Genomic DNA, 19,967 nt, shown 5'->3' on the forward strand with positions numbered 1-19,967 from the left:
CCCCTCTGTCAGTGCAACTAGATCCAACATTAGAGGTGCCATTGGATCACAGTCATTTATCTTCGCAATGTGTATATGGCATTATGAGTAATGGTACTTTTCACGCTTTTCAGCTCCCTTGATTACTTTGGCCCCCACCCTTCCTCCCACATGCCATTTTATTCCACTGGCATATTCTTTCAAATATAATGTGGGCATCTTTGTCAAAGTCAGACATAAAATGCTTGGAAAACAAGCCTAAGGCTGGCAGAATGAAAGGTTTTGGAAATAGCTTAACTCTTGTTTAACAAGAATAAAAGTATGGATTAAATGTTAGTTTGATAATGCTGTGGGACTGTTATCAGAAATAATAATCTTTCATCTTCCATCTCTGTTACCAACGTGTATAGTTCTCTACATTTCAAAGACATCTAAGACATGTTTTTTTCATGAATTATAAGCTGCACATTACAAAAAATATTTCAAAGCTATTCTTTCTTTTCTACTGTCATTTTTGAAAAAAATATTCTTCCTCCCTTGTTAAAATTGTGCTGTTGCATCAATGCTAGATCCATGCCAGCTCCAGGTTAGTTGGCTGGCTGGATGGCCATTGGCCTTTTGTTGGTGCTGCTCCACAGATGAATGCTGCAGGGTAAAGCCTGATTAGTGTTACTGACAGCTCATAGATCTTAGCTGGCCCATTCTCATCCTAGCTTCCCTACATCACCTTTGTCTCTGACTATCTCACCCTCACAGGCCCTTCAGATAAACATACAGTCTCCCACACGCACACACACACAGCCAAGTGTGGCATATCTACAAGTGCTTAATGAATTGAATTGACTTCTGGTAAATATAATGCAGGAAATTGTATTCATTAGGGTAACTGTGTGTGTGCGCATGCGTGTGTGCGCATGCATGTGTGCGCGCGCGAATAAGTACGAGATGCTCCTTGCGAGGAGAGCCCCAAATGGTGTCTCTTCTTATCTGCTGTGTTACTTAATGGTTACGGAAGAAGTGACATCAAGTCAGCTTGTGCTGTTGGGGATTAAATGTATCAGTGTGTCTTAAGATGGTGTGAAATGATGAAAGTCTCTTACTACCCTGACACTTACAGCTTAAGGCTAGGTTGCCTAACATTTTTATAGTATATCCATTTCCTCTACCATGCTCACGGTAGTTTAAAATAGCTGTAACAGGTGCTTTTTTTAGGGTTGGATCAGTTCAAATTATCCACATGACTGTCTAGTCTCTATTTCACTAAATTTTATGTATCTCCCCGTCCTGCTGGTGGTAGCAGTTTATTTACTATAGTTCTAACTCTTTGTGCATAACAAAACGCCTACATTTTTCTGTCATTGGTGCTACACCCACTTTAATTTTTCTGCCGATTGTTTTACTTGCTCTCATTCCCACTTATTTTCCTCACATCTAGTCTCATTCAGGCAGGGAACATATTCAACAGAAACAAAATCATGAACGTATTTATAATCTGCACACACCTCTCTCAGCCCTGTCATACTATATATACAAATGTAACTGTTTACTCCAATCCCCATTCACAGAAAGTGTAAGGCAATGCAGGCAGTGTGTTGTGCTATAAGAGCCAACTGCCTCTTTGCTGTTGGTCCAGTTTATCTTCACCTGTCAGACATCCTCCCAGTCACACAGGCTTTTGGGAATTCCATCAATCTGCAGAAAAACATACATTCCCACATACTCTCTCTCTCATGCCCCCCCCCTTGTATTTTTCCTAACTCACAAATTCAAAATGTGCATGCACCGCATCTTACACGAATGTACGCAGAGAAGAGAGAGTGGTCACTGAAAGTTGCCCAAGACTGGCTTTACTACCAAGAGTTACATGGACTGCTTGTACTCAGATGGCCAATAGTCATTCAACCATTTTCTTCTGCGGTTGTTAGAACATAGCCTCGTGTGTGTGCACATGTGCATGACCAGGCACATGACAAAGAGATTTGAGATGAAAGAAAAGGGTTATAAAAATACTTTTTCTACAGTTTTTTTGTATTCCTCGTTACTACTTGCCCCATAAATTTGGCAGTTCAGAAATGTGTTATGTTTGATGATGCAGTTTCGACATAGAAAGCTCTTTTCACCTGAAAACAGAGGAATCAAATATTTGCTGCCATCAATTCAAAACTTTGTTCTTGGATTAAAGAAAAGTACTTTCTGCATTTTAGCCTTGCTCACTATGACTTGGTGCTATTTTGGGATTTATTGTTATATGCGGTGCTGTTTTTTATGCCTTGAATTATGTTTGTGGTTGCAAACTAGTTTCCTTCCTTTAAAATGTGATACTTATTTGTGTGTGTGTGATCCTTTCAATGTTCCTTTCTCTTCTCCCTGATGTGGAGATATATTCAAATCTTTATGAATGACAGCAATTTAGTTAATTCCTGTTGTTACAGAAAGTTAATGCTAGAATTTAGAACGAGTTAATACGACTGTTTTCAGAAACCTAACTGTAAACTGTCAAACAAATAAAACATTTGCATATTTTTCCAAGAAGAAAAAGACATTTGTCATCTCACAAATTGGCTGTTCATTGAAGGGGAGAGGCACTATACTTGTAACGGTGGTTCTTTTACCTCTGGTGTGCTGATATTTCTGCACTTCAAAAGCTGACTTAGTACGTGTTGTTCACCAACTTACAGTGTGACAATCAGTCACATTTCACTTTTTGAATAATGTATGCTGTCCTTGGCACAAAAGCGCTGTACTATGGACTTTAGTCCTGATTTTGTTCATTGGACAACAATGTCTTACTGACTGCACCCCATCTTAGACTGACATGTGAGAATTTAGGTGAGCCATAGTACATCAGGTATTTAGAAAATGTAGGAGCATGATTTCATGTTTTATCCTCATTTCATGTTTCGTCAAGTACCTTAGACACCACACACTACTCACATCATGACCATGGGATACCTATGGTGCTGCAGTCATTTCTGTCACTGTTACTTTTTCGCAGATTGAGTTTGCATACAAATCAGGAGTAGTAAATAAATCATCTGGGGACAGTAAATGTTTGTCATGCTCATACTTTTTTGTGGGGGCTTATGGACGCATTCAACTATGACTAAAGCTTTTCCCCTGCTTTAAAATTGTTGGGCAACAACTTCTACCTTTCTGGGGGGAGTTTTAACTTTTATTCATGGTGCCATACATGAGTTTGCAACAATTTTCCAGCCATGTTCTACTTTTATATTTACCTTTATTTACACTGATCTTTGCCTTTTGAATTATTTTTTTATTTTTTACACACCAAATAAAGCAGAAATTTGCCACGATGAATGCACAGTATTACAAAATGTCTAACACTATTTGGAAGGAATCGCAAATCCTCAACATACAGCTTACAACCCTCTATACCACAATAAGGTTTGCTCTTAGTAGAGAATCTGAGGACACCAATAGCAGTAATGCTTTTGTGTTGACAAGAATGGTGAAGGTAAATATCGTTTGAGCAGTCCATTGAACAGAACTGAATAAAAAGTGTATGTATGTATGTGTGTGTGTATATATATATATATATATATATATAATTTCCCAATTATGATGTACTGTCTTTGAATAATGTGGTTCTCAAATCAGTAAATGTCTTTGGAAAAATAATGTGTCAATAGAGATATACACAGATTTGAACTGATGTGCATATCTCTATTTCTACATTTCTTATATGTCCTTTATCAGTTGGTCTGGGGAGTGGAGTAAAATAGGAACAGCTTCACCACAGCATCAACTTCACCACAGATTTGTAAGCAGAATGAAAGAATGAAAACACACAAGGAATTTATTGTTTTCTTTTATTTCTTATGGGTTTACTTAAAACCGATGCTAATAGCATCTCATATCACTTAATATGTTGTTGACTATATGAAAAATGATACCCATACTCAATTTTTTCCCAACAAAAAGGGAAATAGGCAAGTTCAGAAAATAATATTGTATTGACCTAACAAAAGTGACTGTTGGGCCATCTCTAGACGAGGATTTTGTAGGAAACTTCTGTTCCTTGCAAGTGAGCTGAAGACTGTGCAGTTTATTTACTGCTCCATCCTTGTAAGAGTTCCTTTGGAGAGCCACTGCAACAGATTTGGTTTACTAATTGAATCAGACATCTTGCAGCAGTGAGAGACACAGCAGACTTCCTGCTCTTTGCAATCGTCTTTTCTCACAATAGACTAATACATATATGATATTGTCCAGAAGACTCTGAATGACAAGACCAGGAGAATGGGATTTAGGGAGGATATTCGTGGTAATGTAATGTACTTTGATTAAAAAGCTATGATTTGTCAAATGACTGTTTTCCAAAACTACATTAACCAATGATTTTTCCAAAGGTAGCAATTTTTTTAATATCTTTATAATATTCAGATCTATGTAGATCTCAATATGGAATATTGAGATATACATACATAAAATACCTCCACTTGAAGACAAGTTTTGTTCATCATTAATTCGCTATGGTTGTATAGGAAATTGACATTTACCAAGTTTCACCAGAAAGCCCCGTTGGAGGTTAATATGCTACCTTTTTTTTAACTTAACAGCCTAAAATTATGAATGTTGTCTGTCCTCATGCATAAAAAGCTTGTCACCCAGCTTTCTGTATTGACTGTGCTGCGTCATTCAATATGAACCACCATGTCAGAAATCACAATATTCTCACACAATACAAACAATACAATCTGTTTTCTCCTTTAATTGCAGGAAACTACTGTTCCCTTCCACTTTTCGTTCATGACTTTTGAATATTATCGTTTGTGTTTTGAATGAATGAATGACTGAATGATTTACATTTTATTGCTTACTTAATCTTGTTTGTACAGCACTTTGAACATTGCTTGATAAAAATACTCATTATTCTTGTTGTGTTGTCTTTGCTGTCTTTTGTCTGTGTTGTCAACATGTCTAGCCGAGATTAGCATATTTACATTGTCCAGTACGGAATGTTGTTTACTTTGCCAACTCAGTTAAGGAAAAAAAAACAATGTTGATATTGCATATTAATCATGTTCCTTTTATTTGACTGACATGCAACTCTAGTAATTTTTACTGTTAATATAGTTAATATGGTAATTATCATGCAGACAAAATGAAAACTCACGGCTATAGATAAAGTATTATGGAAAATTGTGGTGGACAGAAGATCTAAAGTGAAGTGAACATTGAAACCCAACATATTGCTTGAGAAACATTTATATGTCAAGAGGATTTGGTACCCCATATTCTAGTCTGCCGTCTTGATAATGGAAGCGCATACCATGGCCTATTTTGACTCAGTGTCCCCCGGTCCATCGGGATGTGGTTGTAGCTCTGCCGGAGGTGGAAGTTGAAACTCCTATCAGGGGACTCTGCCAGATGTTCCCAGCAGACCCTGATGGTACTTTTGGGTCTGTCAGGTCTGACCAGCATCCTCCTCCATCATCAGAGCCAGCTTACCACCAGGTGGTGATCAGTTGACAGCTCAGCCTCTATCTTCTCCCGAGTGAAGGGGTGCTGTCATCAGACATGCGGTCGGAGGTCTGATGTGACATGACCACAAGGTCGATCAAAGAACTGTGGCCTAAGGTGCATTGGTGCCAAGTACACATATGGACACTTTTATGCCTGAACCAAGTGCTTGCTATGGAGAATCTGTAATGAGCACTGAAGTGTAGTACCAAAACACTACTTAGGTTCAGATCGGGGGGCGCGCCTCCCCCCCCCCCAAATCACGCCCTTCCTAGTCGCACTGTAGTTGCCCATGTGACCATTGAAGTCTCCCAGTTGAGAGTGGGAGTCACCAGTATTAGCACTCTCTAGCATCCCCTCTACCCCAAGAAGGGGTGGGTAAACGGAACTGCTCTTGGGTGCAAAGCCACAAACAACAGTCAGAACCCGTCCCTCCACCTGAAGGCAGAGGGAGGCTACTGTCTCGTCCACCGGGTTGAACCCCAGCATACAGTCGCTGAGTTGGGGGACAATCAGTATGTCCACACCTGCTTGCCTCCTCTCACAGGGTCAATTCCAGAGTAATAAACAGTCCTGTCCCTCTCAAGAGGTCTGGTCCAGACCCCACGCTATGCATTGAGGTGAATCCAACTATGTCCAGTTGGAATCTCTTAGCCACATGCACCAGCTCGGGCTCCTTCCCTGCCAGGGAGGTGACATTCCATGTCCCAAGAGCCAGCTCCTGCAGCCAAGCGTTGGACCACCAAGGTGCCCTATTCTGACCATCACCCAGCTCACACTGTACCTGACCCCTTTTGCCCTTCCTATGGATGGGGAGCCCAGGGGAAGAGGGAGCCTAGTCGTCCTTTTGGCCTGTGCCTGTCCAAGCTCCATCAGAGCAGGCCCAGCCACCAACCTCTTGCCATTGAGCCCCGCCCCTCGGCCTGGCTCCTGACAGGGCCCCTGGTGACCTGCACCTGGGCAGGGGAAAACTGGGTCCAATTCCATTATTCATCGTGGGGGAAGCTACGAGATGATGTGACGAAATGGATGGTATGTTTATGCCTTGCCATTGTTGCTGTCTGTTCACCAGCAGAATAATTTGTTTCCCCATCTGAATTCACATAAGATTAGATAGCAATTATTGTACTACAGTTGGGAGAAGGTGCAACATTTTGTAGCCTGATATTAATTGGGCAATGAAGTTCAAATCAATTGTGAACAGTGAATCTGCTCCCATGAGTGTGCATTATTTGCGAAAGTGAAGCTCTGTGCCGAACCTTGACTTTTAACATCCGATCCCTCCAGTACTCCTCGTAGGCTGCTCTGTTTGGTATGGTAGGCCACACTGGCACAGCTCATACCTGCACTGTGGTGACATCTCATACCACCACAAAATGGACTCCTCACATCTGCAACATTGCCTGCCAAAGTTAGCAGAACAAGCCTTTTCATTTCATTATCATACTCATTAAAATATGGGTTGGTCATATTACCAGTTTGAAAAAATGAAACATTGATCTGTGCACCAAATGTCATATCATGGAAGTATGAAGATCATTTTTGACAAAGTATTTTGTCATACTCTGTCATTTGTTCTGTCAAAGTTGTACTGTACTTCAGGGTCATCTCTGGTGGATAAGCAATGATAGTTTTCTGTCAATAAGCTGACTTAGCTGGTTGCATTTTTGTGCTCTGATTCATTTATAAAGCATTTAATCAAATTCAAATCTCTTAATTAAATCTGCTTATTCATTGTAATTGTAATTGGCTCTAAATTGTGTTAGCTGACAATGCAGAGTAACTAAAAGAATAATCTATCCCTTTTTTTTTTTTTTGAATAATTCTGAATTGTGGCTAGAACTTTGATTGAATAATTGATATCCTCCCTTCCCCAGAAGTCTTTGGTTCCATCCACTGAAATGATATGACAGTGCTACAAGACTTCCTTTTTCTGTGGTTTGGATTTGTTAATCCATTAAGTCAAAGAAAATCATCATTTGATCAGTGCATGTGCAGATCTCTAGAACCAAACAAGTATATGTTCCTGGAGAAACATGGAGAACATGAAGAAAAACAACAGGAAAATTATGAAATTGTACCTCAACAGATATCAAGTTACTGAAATGCTTTTAGCATTTACTCACAGAGGAGAAGGGACATTTTTAATCAACTCTTCAGTCCTGCTTAATGGAATTGTAACCATTAGTAATTGCAAAAATGGGCAAACAGTCCAAATTGTTTCCTGTTGAGAAAAATGTACAATTTATTAGTCTCAAACAGAAGGAGCGCGTTCCTGCCACTATTGTATTTCATGAATCGCACTTGAACAAACCTCCAATATAAATAATACAAATTCCATACAAAAATGGAACTGAGGAAGTCATATCGGTAGTTAATATTCAGCATTGACTTCATTACTGTTTCATATAGCAATGAAGAAATTCTGCTCCATCATACCATTGATCTAAAACAAAAATAGCTCAACTTCATAAAATTATACATATTCATCATGAAACTTAAGATATATACCGTTTTTATGACTGCAATGAAGATACAACTTTGTCAGATAAATTTGACTTATTTGTTGGGTGAGGCTCCTAACTCAATGCGAAGAATGAACCACATTTCATTTGACATTTTTACAATTTCTTTCAAAATGGGCCATCATCATACTACCATATAACCTTTGTCAGATCCAAGTCACTGTTCACATCCTGTCACCATATTATTCACCAAATTTTTTTTCCTTCATTATTATGTCAAAGACAAGTCTGTATGCCTCCTAACTACTTGTCCTCTTCATGTACTCACATCTCAAAGACTGACAGCAGCACTCTGGTGTGTGGTTATTTTCTAACGCCTGTGACTTTCTGACCCCAGTTTAATGGGATGTAATTGTCAAGTCTGACACACTTTCATTCATAATGTCTGTTATGTCTGCTGTTGGTTATTACAAAGTCGCAATGTTGTTGTTCAGCATAATACTTGTAATGTATTCCTACTTTTGGTCTTCAGAACTCTTGTTTTGGACAATTTTTGTTAGTCCTGTGAGGGTCTTTCCGCTATCATATAGGTGTATTCTGTTCTGTCTATCTGTGTATTTGGATCTTGTCTAATGTTTCTCAGTTATTTTGACTGTAAACAAGTGTCCAAGAAAATATGGTGCAAAAAAGTCAACAAATGATATCGAACTACTTCAGTGAATCAGATCACAGAAAGGAAATTCCATTTTAAAGTTCTATAGTAGATTGTGGTTTTTGAAGCAAGTGGAAATGACGGCAAATGGACTGATCACAACAGTTGTTCATCACACGACTCCCAAGTCTTCAGCGTGGAACTGTTCCTAATTCAATCCAGTCAGTCACACCGCCATCAATTTCTTTTGCCGCCTGCTGCACACCGTTAATGGAGATATCACCTCCTCTTCTCTCCCATCCCCTTCTCTCCTCGCTTTGTTGCTATTTTCCAACCCTCTTCTTTCACTTCACCAGTCAGTCCTTCTGTTTTGCATCTTTATTTTTCCACTCAGTGCAGCTAATAAACAGTAAACCATCCACGAGAGCACTCTCCATCTATCAGTTGTTAAGGAGTCATAGCAAAGGGAAGAAGAGGAAGACAAAAGGAAAAATGAATTCTTACAGTTTATCAGCTAGACTTTGCTTATCTGAATAAAAGAATTAAAGATGATATGTTTTATACATGTTAGTTATTTTAACATTTTTGTCAAGGTCTCGAGTACTCTGAACTGTAGCTTTTCATTAAATCTGTTACGTCCCATTTATTCAACTTAAACCCTCCAATACAGACAACCAATTAATCAAGCTGTCAACAAAACACTTAATACATAAATTATGTTTCACAACAGTATCACTGGTAACACATGTATAAAGTTTCCCACTAACCTTTGTAAAATTATATGTGATAATGCTTTTGCATGAATATGTAGAAGTAAACTGAAATAGTTTTAAATGTTTTCATTTTTTTAAAGTCTGCATTCTATTAGAGACAAGATAAATGCACTTGTGTATCACAGCCTCGTATTAAAAAAACAACAAAACATGTTGCTGTGGCCACTCCTGTGTTATTTGAAATAGTCCTCATAGTTGTGTGACATAGAGGCAACTATTCATTATCTTTGTCTCCATTTGGCAAAGGATTATTTATTTTCCCTCTCACAAATAGACTTCCTTTTGTGTTTAGACCTGACTTACTCATCCTGTGTTCAAACCTACTGTGCTAACTCACTAACAGTGTTATTCAAATTTGCAGTGTCATTGTAAGCTTTTGAGGATAAAGGAAAAGCTACTCCGGGCCATTAATTTTTTCTTTGCTTCCTTCCTCTGTTCAATGTCTGTGACTTTCTATTTCTCTTCCACTCAAATGTTCCAGGTAAAACATTATTTCACCCCACCTCTCACCATGTGATCATATATTCTTACTAGATTACTTTCTGGCAGCAAGCTTTTATAATGGGAACTTCAAACACTTTCTTTAAATACACCTTATCAGGATGTAGCCTCATAAACTCTTTACTGTTGTGTGTAAAATATAATGTTAATCAAAGAAGTGACTTTGTCACTATTCCCAACTATGATGTCGTCCAGAACTATGAGAAAGCAACTGTTTTCACAGAAGTCGATGCATCTCTATCCATGCAGGAAAGCATCATGTGTACTGTCTTGTTGGGGGAGCAGGTAGTGCATTTATCAGCAATCATACTTTTGTTTGGTCCCCACTTACTAGATGTAGGGAAAATATTGTAATACTGGAAAAACAATGTCCTACAATTCTTCACTCACTCAATGAACACAAGGAACGAATTGGTGTTTTGAGAATTTCCCACTGACATGCTCCAACCTAGTTCTGCATGGACTAATCCAACAGTCCAACCGTCAATATGCCTAATTACTGTATTCTTCTAATTGTGTTTTACGCTACAGCACTGGGACTGTAAAAGTCTGAATAAATGCTCAGTACTAGAGTATAGGTTTGTTCTCACTTCTCCGATATTTTTGATTCTAATACCTTATCACCTCTTGTCTCTGGCTCTGTTATTGGATGTCCCTGTAAATGCATTCAACTGTTTCTGTATTTGTCTCTTTTTTTCCCCAATAGTGGCTCACAATGTATCCATGAATGATTCCCAAACCAGTTAATGTACCCAATAAAATTTGTCATTTTTTTGAAGAAAAATGCCACTTGACCCTCCATTTAGGTTAACTTGCTCTTAGATAAAGTGAAAATCAATGGGAATACCTGCCTAATTGTAGTATTGCTATAAAGTGAATTGTTAGGGTCTGGATAGAATTTTTGCTTTGCAGGCTGAAAATGGCAGGCTTTGCTTTGCAGGCTGAGAATAGGACTGGTCTTTGTCGATCCACTTACATTTTCTGGCGATGTTGACAATAGTCCCAAATGAAGAAAGACAACACTGCCAAGACCTAACACAAACCAAAGCAAAGAGGCCTTGACAACATCACCAATCTGAACTGGTCTGCATCATAGATACACCAGTCAAAGTAATGGAAAGTAATGCGTGACATTGTTGACTTGAAACATGGCAATTGGTTCTGCTACTAACAAATATAGTGGGGACATCTACATTCCATGAAAACCTGCTACTTTTCAGCAAAGCTGTGTGCGTTTTTGTTCACTGAGTAGAAGTAAATCAATTGTCTTTGTTATTCAGCCTATGTCACAGGCGATAATAGCCATGTTGATCTCACAATAAAGCTTCTGGGAATGCCTGATGCCTCTCTTCAGACTATACTGTATGCAGTCATTTTTAGCTTGTCTGTGTATTAAACACAGTGATTGGCATGGCAGGGGAAAGACCTTGAAAATTGGACCAAATGGGAAGCAGGGGGATGTGCAGATGAAATGGAAATTGATACTGACAGATTTGTGTAGTTGGCAGACCAACTGTTAAGACCTTTAAAGCTGAAAACAGTGTGTAATTTAAAGCTACCAGCTGTTTTTTCCCCAAAATAATTATGCCATGGACAAAGGGTAACGACAGATTTTGTAGACATAAATTAAACTTTGGTGCATTTTTTCACTATCAGCGAGCAATTTCTATACTGTACTATATTTCCATATCTGTGAAAATAAAATAAATATTGATTTTCACTGTGTCACCTAGTTGCTTTTGGATTAAAATTAGCTTTTAAAATGTGCTTTTCTCTGCTTAAGGTAATGTAGTTGTCAAAGCAACCCTCATTTGTGTTTAGTTAGGGATATTTTCCGACATACTAACTTGTCCATCAGTTATCTCAATGCTTGATTATAAATGGCACACATAGATATATCGGTAAGGCAAGATGGGATTAATTATGAAATAAATCTTTGAAGTTTGACATTCATCCCAATTGACACAAAATTAGCAGTTGAAATAAAACCTTTTGATCCTCGATGCTTTTCATAGAATTCTGTGTTTTTGAGCTAGCTGGCAGGGCACAGATAGGAGGGAGATATTTATCCTGCCGTTGGTGGAAAAACAGCTATTTGAATTTAATGCAGCCAGCATCTAGGACATTACTTAGAAATTATTTTTATATATCCAGATTTGATCAGTACCTTTATGTTGCTCATCAAATCTATCTCTGAAAATGTGGGTTGGAACCCAAATTGAATACAAAATTAACAAGTTCTTCCTGGAGGATGAAGCACATGACAAAAGCCTCTAACAGACATTTGGAGATCAGGAATGACAGCTTGACTGGACAAATGTTATTTATAAGATAAGACAGGAAACACTATCTTGTATTTGGGCTTCTGTGTTTATATCACTGTCATATTAGATTTCATCCAGTGCTCTGTTTGACTCACTTTTAGACTGCTCCCTAACTAAATTAGTCCCCACAATGTGCAATGTGGTGCTGTAATGCAATAATAGTTACAGATAGTCCGGACAAGACGTCATGTTTGTCATAGCCATTGACATTTATTATTAAATCCAAGAAGTAATCAGAGAACACTGGTCTTTTAAATATCAGAAACTGCCTCATGGATACTTGTGGTAAATGTTGTGCAGGATGGACCCTTGTCAGTTCAGCAACTTTTTTTTTTCTTTTTGGTTCCTGTTTAAATTCTACTTTATTTCATTTTTTGAACTGCAGCAGTTGAATATGTGCATGTCAAGAATGCATTTCCACAATGCAAGACCAGTTGCTTTTGAGAACTTAATATTGTGAAAGATATTTTGGAAGTAGCCCATTTCCTTGTTTTTTATATGTCCCTTGCACAAAAGAGCTGCCATATTAGACTTCATTTCAAGACCCACAGTACTGCTGTTTGGACTACCAACCATTTGTTTTGGTTAAATTGAAATGAAATAGAAAATTGAACCTGCCATCTACCAATACGTTACATTTCATTAGCTTTGTGCATTTTTCGATGCGAATGAAATGCTATGCATAAAGGTGATCACTATATATTCAAAATCACGAGTACAAATGCAATATAACGAGGTACATTTCAATTAAAGTAAATTCAGAAGGCTGTTTAAAAGTCAAAGACATATAATCAAACCTTAGTGAAGCACTGTAAGAAAAAGATATTTATAAAAATACTGAACTTGTTTTTGAATAGTGTTACAATATTGCTCAGATATACAAACCTTGACCTCAAAGCCGAGGTAAATTATGCAGCCTGTGCATTCTGTTACATCACTAAAAAGCAAATGCTCAAATGTTTTTCCAAAATGAATGGTGTCTAAAAAGACGAAAGCTGTTAGGTCTTAGAATCAGTTTCAATCACAGCCAGCTACTTCAAATATGTCATAAAATGGATAGAAAGGTCAAGCTGATACATAAGCTCTATGGAGGGAGTTATACGCCTGAGACTCACAGCTTGCACATATGTGGTGGTTCTTGTGGTTTATACATCTGTCTCTATCCACTCAAGAGGGCCTGCTGTGAGAAAGTGGAGGCAAGTTTAATTTGCAATGTCAGTGGTTATTTGTGGTGATGATCTGTGTTAATCTCCCGCTCATCTGGACTGTTCAAGCACGTTTGAGGCATGACGGTTAAAGTCCCTCTAGTAGCACTGAGAAGTAGATGCAGAGGGAAAGGGGAAAACATGGAAAATTGAATTTAAATACAAATGGAAAAGAATTTGTTATTGCTCAGTCTTTGGTAATGTCAGTACAGTTTCAATGGCTGCCAATGGCATAATACATTTACACCAAAGGTTTTTTGGTTGGCCTTTCTTTGAAGGGGTGTGCACGTTTCTTCTTCTGCATCTTTCACCTCATGAAAGGATTTTTCCTGCAGTGTTAGTTGAAAGTTACACGATTAATGTGGGACAGGAACAGTCTAATTGGTTAGATGTCTGGGTCTTGATAATGCTAGTCTCATTGCACTCAATACAATTGAAAAAGAAAAGCACTATAAACGGTAATTTCAGTTTTGCTGCCATATTTTGTTTTGTCTTTTAAACAGAGAAGCCCTGGAATTGGTGTTCAAAATCTCTTCTACAGAGGCTCCAAAAGGCAAGGTATTGTTGATGCGGTTGTTTATTACAATGTCAAGGGAGGAGCCTGAGGAAGGTATTGGGCCAAGGTTGGTGAACCACTACTCTGAGGAAAATGATTCTGTTGGAAGCTGGAGGTAATGGGTGTTGGATATTACCTCAGTTTTAGAGTAAGAATTTGATAGGTTGGTGGGTTGGGGGGTGACTAGTACAGCTCATAGGTTATGTTTGGATGCCGATTTGTCTGCAGGGTTCTTGATAACAGAATTGTCAGCGTTTTGGAGCTCACCAAGCTGATAGGTGTTCAGTTTCTAATCTCCGGCTCACTGATGTCATTAAAAACAAGCCCATGTCTTGAATTTTTATCTATTCCTGTATAAGTTGTCATAATGAGACTACTAGGCGACTAGAAAGAAGGTGTCCAGCATTATACACCTCAGTATCTATCACTACCCTGGATGTAAGACAGGAGCTAGACTTGGGTGCCCAAAATTGTCATGTTTTTTATCCCCTCAGTGATTTTAATTTCTTAAGATTTCTGTCATTATTCAACAGAACTGCAACATGTAAACAAAAGAGAATCAATCTTTGCCACTGGTCACCTTTTCACTGATGTCGATGCCATGTTGCGACTGCTGCTGCTGGCTCACGGGTGAAATGGTGGAACAAATCCGTCTGCCTTCAATGAGATCTACTCTGCTATTCCCCCCCTGTGAACTTTTCTAAAGGCAAGGCATTGTAATCCTGGCCTGAAAACACAAAAGTGGTTTTGCATGAGTTGATGTACATCAGAAAGAAAATGCGAAACTGTCGAAAAAAGAAAAGTCCCCCCCCCCCGCTATTATGTGATGAATTTTATTATGTTGACATGAAATTCAGATTTAGAAAGGTCTCTAGTAACATTGCCTTCTCTTTCCCACAGTCAACAAGCACAAGCCATGGATAGAGACTTCATATCATGGTGTGATCACAGAGAACATGGATACTGTGCTGCTTGACCCTCCACTTGTGGCTCTCGACAAGGATGCCCCGCTCTCATTTGCTGGTAGGAAAGTTGATCTATCTATCTATCTATCTATCTATCTATCTATCTATCTATCTATCTATCTCTCTCTCTCTCTCTCTCTCTCTCTCTCTCTCTCTCTCTCTCTCTCTCTCTCTCTCTCTCTCTCTCTCTCTCTCTCTCTCTCACTCTCACTCTCTCTCTCTCTCTCTCTCTCTCTCACACTCTCACTCTCACTCTCACTCTCACTCACACACACACACACAGAGACATGCTGTTGCATGGACTGGGATGTTTGAGTATTCTCTCCACGCAATTGTGGCAACTTCCACTGGAAGAACAAAACACTAATCCAACAGTTCTCTGAACTTGGTGTGAATCATGGAAACTGAATTCCATTTATAGCCTTTAGTACTACTAAATGAACAATCAATTAATTATTTTTTTTTTTTTTTAGAGAACATGATATAAGCACACCCTACAGAAATACAGAAAAACCACTAGGAAAATGACTGGCTTCATCATATAGTATTAGATGCATAGTCATGAAGACCTTTTGTCAGAATGTGTTTAAGAGAAGTCATTCAATAAAGCTATTGAACACATTTCTTTTTGCTTTGTTAATTCAAATGCTGTCCTTATCATTTAAACATGAACAAATAGTGGAGTCAAAAAGTGAATGACCACAATTAAATAGACCTAGTCACAACAGACATTCATACAGTGTTAGCTATGGTAGGTTGAAACAGTAATAACTGATTGCTGCACGACCAATCTACCGTCTGAACCATGGTGTTAGCTGTTTTGGTGGTGGCACAACTTTTTTGATGAATAAAAAAAATGATTGTCCTTAATTGCTTTGTAATCCTCTGCAAAACCATAATCAGGATGGAAGCGGAGAGTTGTAACTAGAGATTAAGACATTTGCCATATTCTACTGCTTAGACTGTCTGCATGCCCTGAGTATTTGGGTACCTAGCACTTAGTGAAGGTTTTACAGAAAAGATGGTTAAAAATTTAAGGAGCATCATGTAGAAACTAAATCCTCCAGGACAATGTTTATTCAATTTAACTCTTTACTGGGCTCTGATGTTCTCAGGCTAAGTTGGCACAACCACAATAATTTTGTTACCGCACTTGTTGGGAGCCAAACAATATTCAATCAAATAGCAGGCACACTTATACTAACTGCGCGGCATTATTATATACCTAATTTTTCAGATGATTGTTCCAAATGTTGATTATTTTGTCAAAGGCTGTAATCAACCAGCATTCATTCAAGTACAGCAATGACAACAGCAACTGGATTGGAAGAGGCGGAGGGAGCTGTTATAATAAGATAAAGTATTCTGAGACTCAAAGGCAAACAGAGCATTTTTGGCAGCTAGCACTTAACAGCTCATTATGGTGAAATGGCCTCTGTTAATCAGAGACCTTATGCTGACAACCATGAAAAACTGGTCTTTAGTTATTTCCCTCTTTTTTTGGTTTCATTCATATTGTTTTTCCTATTGCTACAACCATTCTTTTGGGCGGTTTTGTTGTTAAATTTTAGTTGCATTGTAATTATTTGACCTTGAGAGGGTCTCAATCAGCTTTGGAATATATGGAGTTTAGCTGTGCTAAAAAAAGGATTGATGTGTGCTTTATGGAGTATGAAAATGTGACAGTGACTCATAATGGCTGAAGCGCTTCCTGAGACAATGAATTTCCCCCTGTGGAGCATTGTAGAGTAACTCGAACTTTATTGAAAATATGCACTATCTGCAGAGTTAATGGTCCTTCAAAGGGAGAAGGCAGATACAGTTCTCAAACATTATAAAAGAAACCGTATGTGTCCGTCAAAGTGCAATTTTATTCCTCTTTAATTCACTTCACAACAGTGAGGATACTGAAAATATCCTGTATAAACATTGTCAACCTTAAATCAACAAGTGCATAAACATATTGCTGTGACCATCAATGGCGTTGGACATTTTTCTGGGTTCTACTTTAAGTCTATCTTTGAAGCAAATTATTAACAAAATATACAAAAACAATGACGGTCCAATGTTTAGAAAATAAACTGCTATAGAACTGTGTTTGATTTGTTTTACTTGCTTAAAATGTTGATGTAGATTGCAGGGTTGAATGTGCAGAATGTTGGAACCTTAGTTTTTGATGACCTTTTCAACATGTTTAAAAATGATTGATTGAACCAATAAAAAGGAGAATCAAACCTATTGCTCTGGTACCACGACATGGTGGAGCTGGGCTAGATTTGCCATTTTTCTTGTGGTGATGCAGAGGTAATGTGCCAAAACGTATACGCCATTAAAACAGCATTGCATTTTTTAAATGAGCAGTATAACAAAAGAATGCATAGTACACATTGCTCTGTAGAACTACATGATCAATTACAGGCCAAATTGTATTTCAACTACATATTCAAATTCCAACTGAGAAGCCCAAATAGTTAGATGGCAAAACAAGGAGAGGGATGGCGAAAGAAGAAATTTATCATGTTTCCTTGCTGGTTATCCTTTGGTTTGTTGACATGGTGAGGTCAAACCTGGTGAAATATTGCTCTCTGTGGGACAACAGAGTTCTTCTCTTGCACTGACAAGCAATATTTCTCTTCTTTTAATGTTTCATTGCATATGGCCTAATGAATGAAACGCCTACAATAGCTACCAGGGTGACTTGGGAAAAATGGGCATCAAAGGAGGAGCTAGGTCCCTACTGATCTCCTTCTTCAATAGTCGGTTGCAGTTGCCCTGGTTTGCGCAAACTCCTACAGATGCCTTTGCTCTGCTTACATTCTTGGTTCAACTCATCATTTGAATCTGTATCCAGTGCTTGCTGATTGATGTTTCTTTTTCTCTCCACCTAATGCCATGCTTCTTTCTTACTCCAACTATTATTCTTTCCTATGCCACCTCGAACACCTTTTTCTTTGCAAGCCTATGCCCAGACTAACACTAATGCTTTACAGCTACTCTCATCAATCCGGGTTTCATTTTAGTTCAGAAAGGGGTTGTCTTCTGGCTCCACATTAATTTATGTGAAGAACTCACATTGGGAGTTTTGAGCCCTTTCTCATTCTTTAACTATTTTTCCATCAATACTTTTACATTCTGTCAGTACTGTATTTTCTCTCTGCGCCTCATAACATCTAATCCTCACATTTCATTCTCATTTCATCCCCACCATTTTTCTCCTCCCTTTTTATGACTTTTGTGTAACATTGCCTTCTCCTATAGCATCATTTCCACTTTGATTTTAACTACCCAGTTCAGACTTAACCTGAACATTTAATGCTGAGACAGGGATCCTAGAGATAAATATTTAAAACTGGATGTCATGATGACATTGTCTATTCTCTGACCCCCCAAACATCCCTCTCTGAGCAAAGGTGTTTGGGCTGAAGGCTATGAGCTGATTGAGTATTCTCGATCAAATTAGTGGGAGGAATAATGGCAGTGGACTCAAGGGTGCTCTGAGGCAAGCAGGCAGTTTCATTTGCTTAGTCTTTATCTCAGGGCCACAGTCAACAGTCACAGACTCTCCCCATTCATCATGGTTCCAGAATAATGTGCAGTGGTACATTGTTTCCTCTGCATGTGGAAAGGGAACAAAAGTAGGTGGAGATTTTAAGAGAAAGGATAGCTGGGAAAAAAAAACCAAGAAAGAAGCAAGACAATGAAAAAGGGAGAGGGTTCATTGTGAGAGGCTGAGTCAAAGAAATGAGGGTGATTTTTCATACTGGCTGTGTATGTCTCTGTGTGTATCTCACTGTATTCATTTCTTTTAATCCAAGTAACCCCTTTCAGTCATTGTTTTGCATAATATTTAGTATCATAACACAAGCATGGTAGTTAATTACAATGTTATCCCCAACGTTTTTTGTATTCCTTATACGTCATACTTCCATAACAGGTAAGGTTTTGGAATACCTGATCTATAATTACCAATCTGTAAAAGCAGCTAGTTAAGCAGCTGTGGCCTCCAATTTTTAAATGAACTACTATTTGGACTTAGGTAAACACAATCACAACAAACCATTTTAGACAAAGTTTTGAGTTATTTTAAAGAAAGATTGTTGTAAATGGTCCAAGAGTTTTCACACCTTGCAGTCTCAAAGTGTTTTACCCTTGATAGAATTCACCCATTCTGACACAGGCGAACACACTGATGGCAGCAGAGCTGCCATGCAAAAGGGCTAACCAGGCCATTGGGAGCAACTTTGGGTTCAGTGTCTGCTGAAGGACACTTTGACATCTAGACAGAAGGAGCTGGAAAACACACCACCAACCTTACGATTAAGCCATCCCCACCCCCAAATATCATTTAATTATTTTTTTTCACTTTACATTTACAGTCCATTCACCTCCAAACAGGTGACTACAGATGAGTTTCTTTTGTGTGAAACTTGGAGGGATTTTCAATGTTTGTATGGTTCTAATGAAAATCCCTGTTAGCTGTATTTCTTTTGTGAATTGTCATCCATTCCTTATTCAGTAATACTATTCAATAGTTTGATTCAGTAGCCTTGAATTGGTTTATATAAATTGGATGGACACTCTTTTACTGGTATTGTAAAGCTGGTATTGTAAATGAGAGAAACATGATTACAGCCCCTTAAATGACCACTATGATAAACACGCCCTTCATGACACGAATTCTTTGAAAACTGAAAACTGCATTTTTGTTTGGACCATGCCTTATGTGTATTACTGCAGTATTCTTATTTTATATGTTTGGTAATAACTGTTTTGGGGAAAAAAAACAAAAAAGCAAGCGCAAAAAAAATCAGGACTGTAGATATTTTTTGTGACTAAATGAAACTAAAATGAAACAAATGTCATGATTTGAATTGATTGGCTGCTTTATTGATGAATGAAAAAAATCCTGCTGTGATAGTTATAATTTACTTTAAGTTTCTACCTGATCACTATCTCAGAGGGAAACTGCACCAAACTGACAACCACATAGGCGCTAATAAGACTGTTGTACCCGACAAAGCACAGCCTGTGACATACTTCAAAGTGGTAAGGCAGAGGAGAAA

The 19,967-nt window shown here is 38.3% G+C and overlaps 1 protein-coding gene across 2 annotated transcripts in view; it reads left to right on the plus strand.

The window, feature by feature from the left end:
• clstn2a (calsyntenin 2a) overlaps positions 1–19,967 on the plus strand; it is a 114,874-nt gene that overhangs the window by 35,612 nt on the left and 59,295 nt on the right. For both annotated transcript variants that reach the window (XM_086172085.1, XM_086172086.1), the window contains exon 2: positions 14,840–14,962. In XM_086172085.1, coding sequence (XP_086028211.1) covers positions 14,840–14,962 — 123 coding nt within the window. The remainder of the gene's footprint in view (positions 1–14,839; positions 14,963–19,967) is intronic.

This window comes from Fistularia commersonii, chromosome 25 (genome assembly GCF_037954325.1).
Source record: "Fistularia commersonii isolate RoL2024-O1a breed Wild chromosome 25, RoL_Fcom_v1.0, whole genome shotgun sequence".
In the NCBI taxonomy this organism is placed as follows: domain Eukaryota; kingdom Metazoa; phylum Chordata; class Actinopteri; order Syngnathiformes; family Fistulariidae; genus Fistularia; species Fistularia commersonii.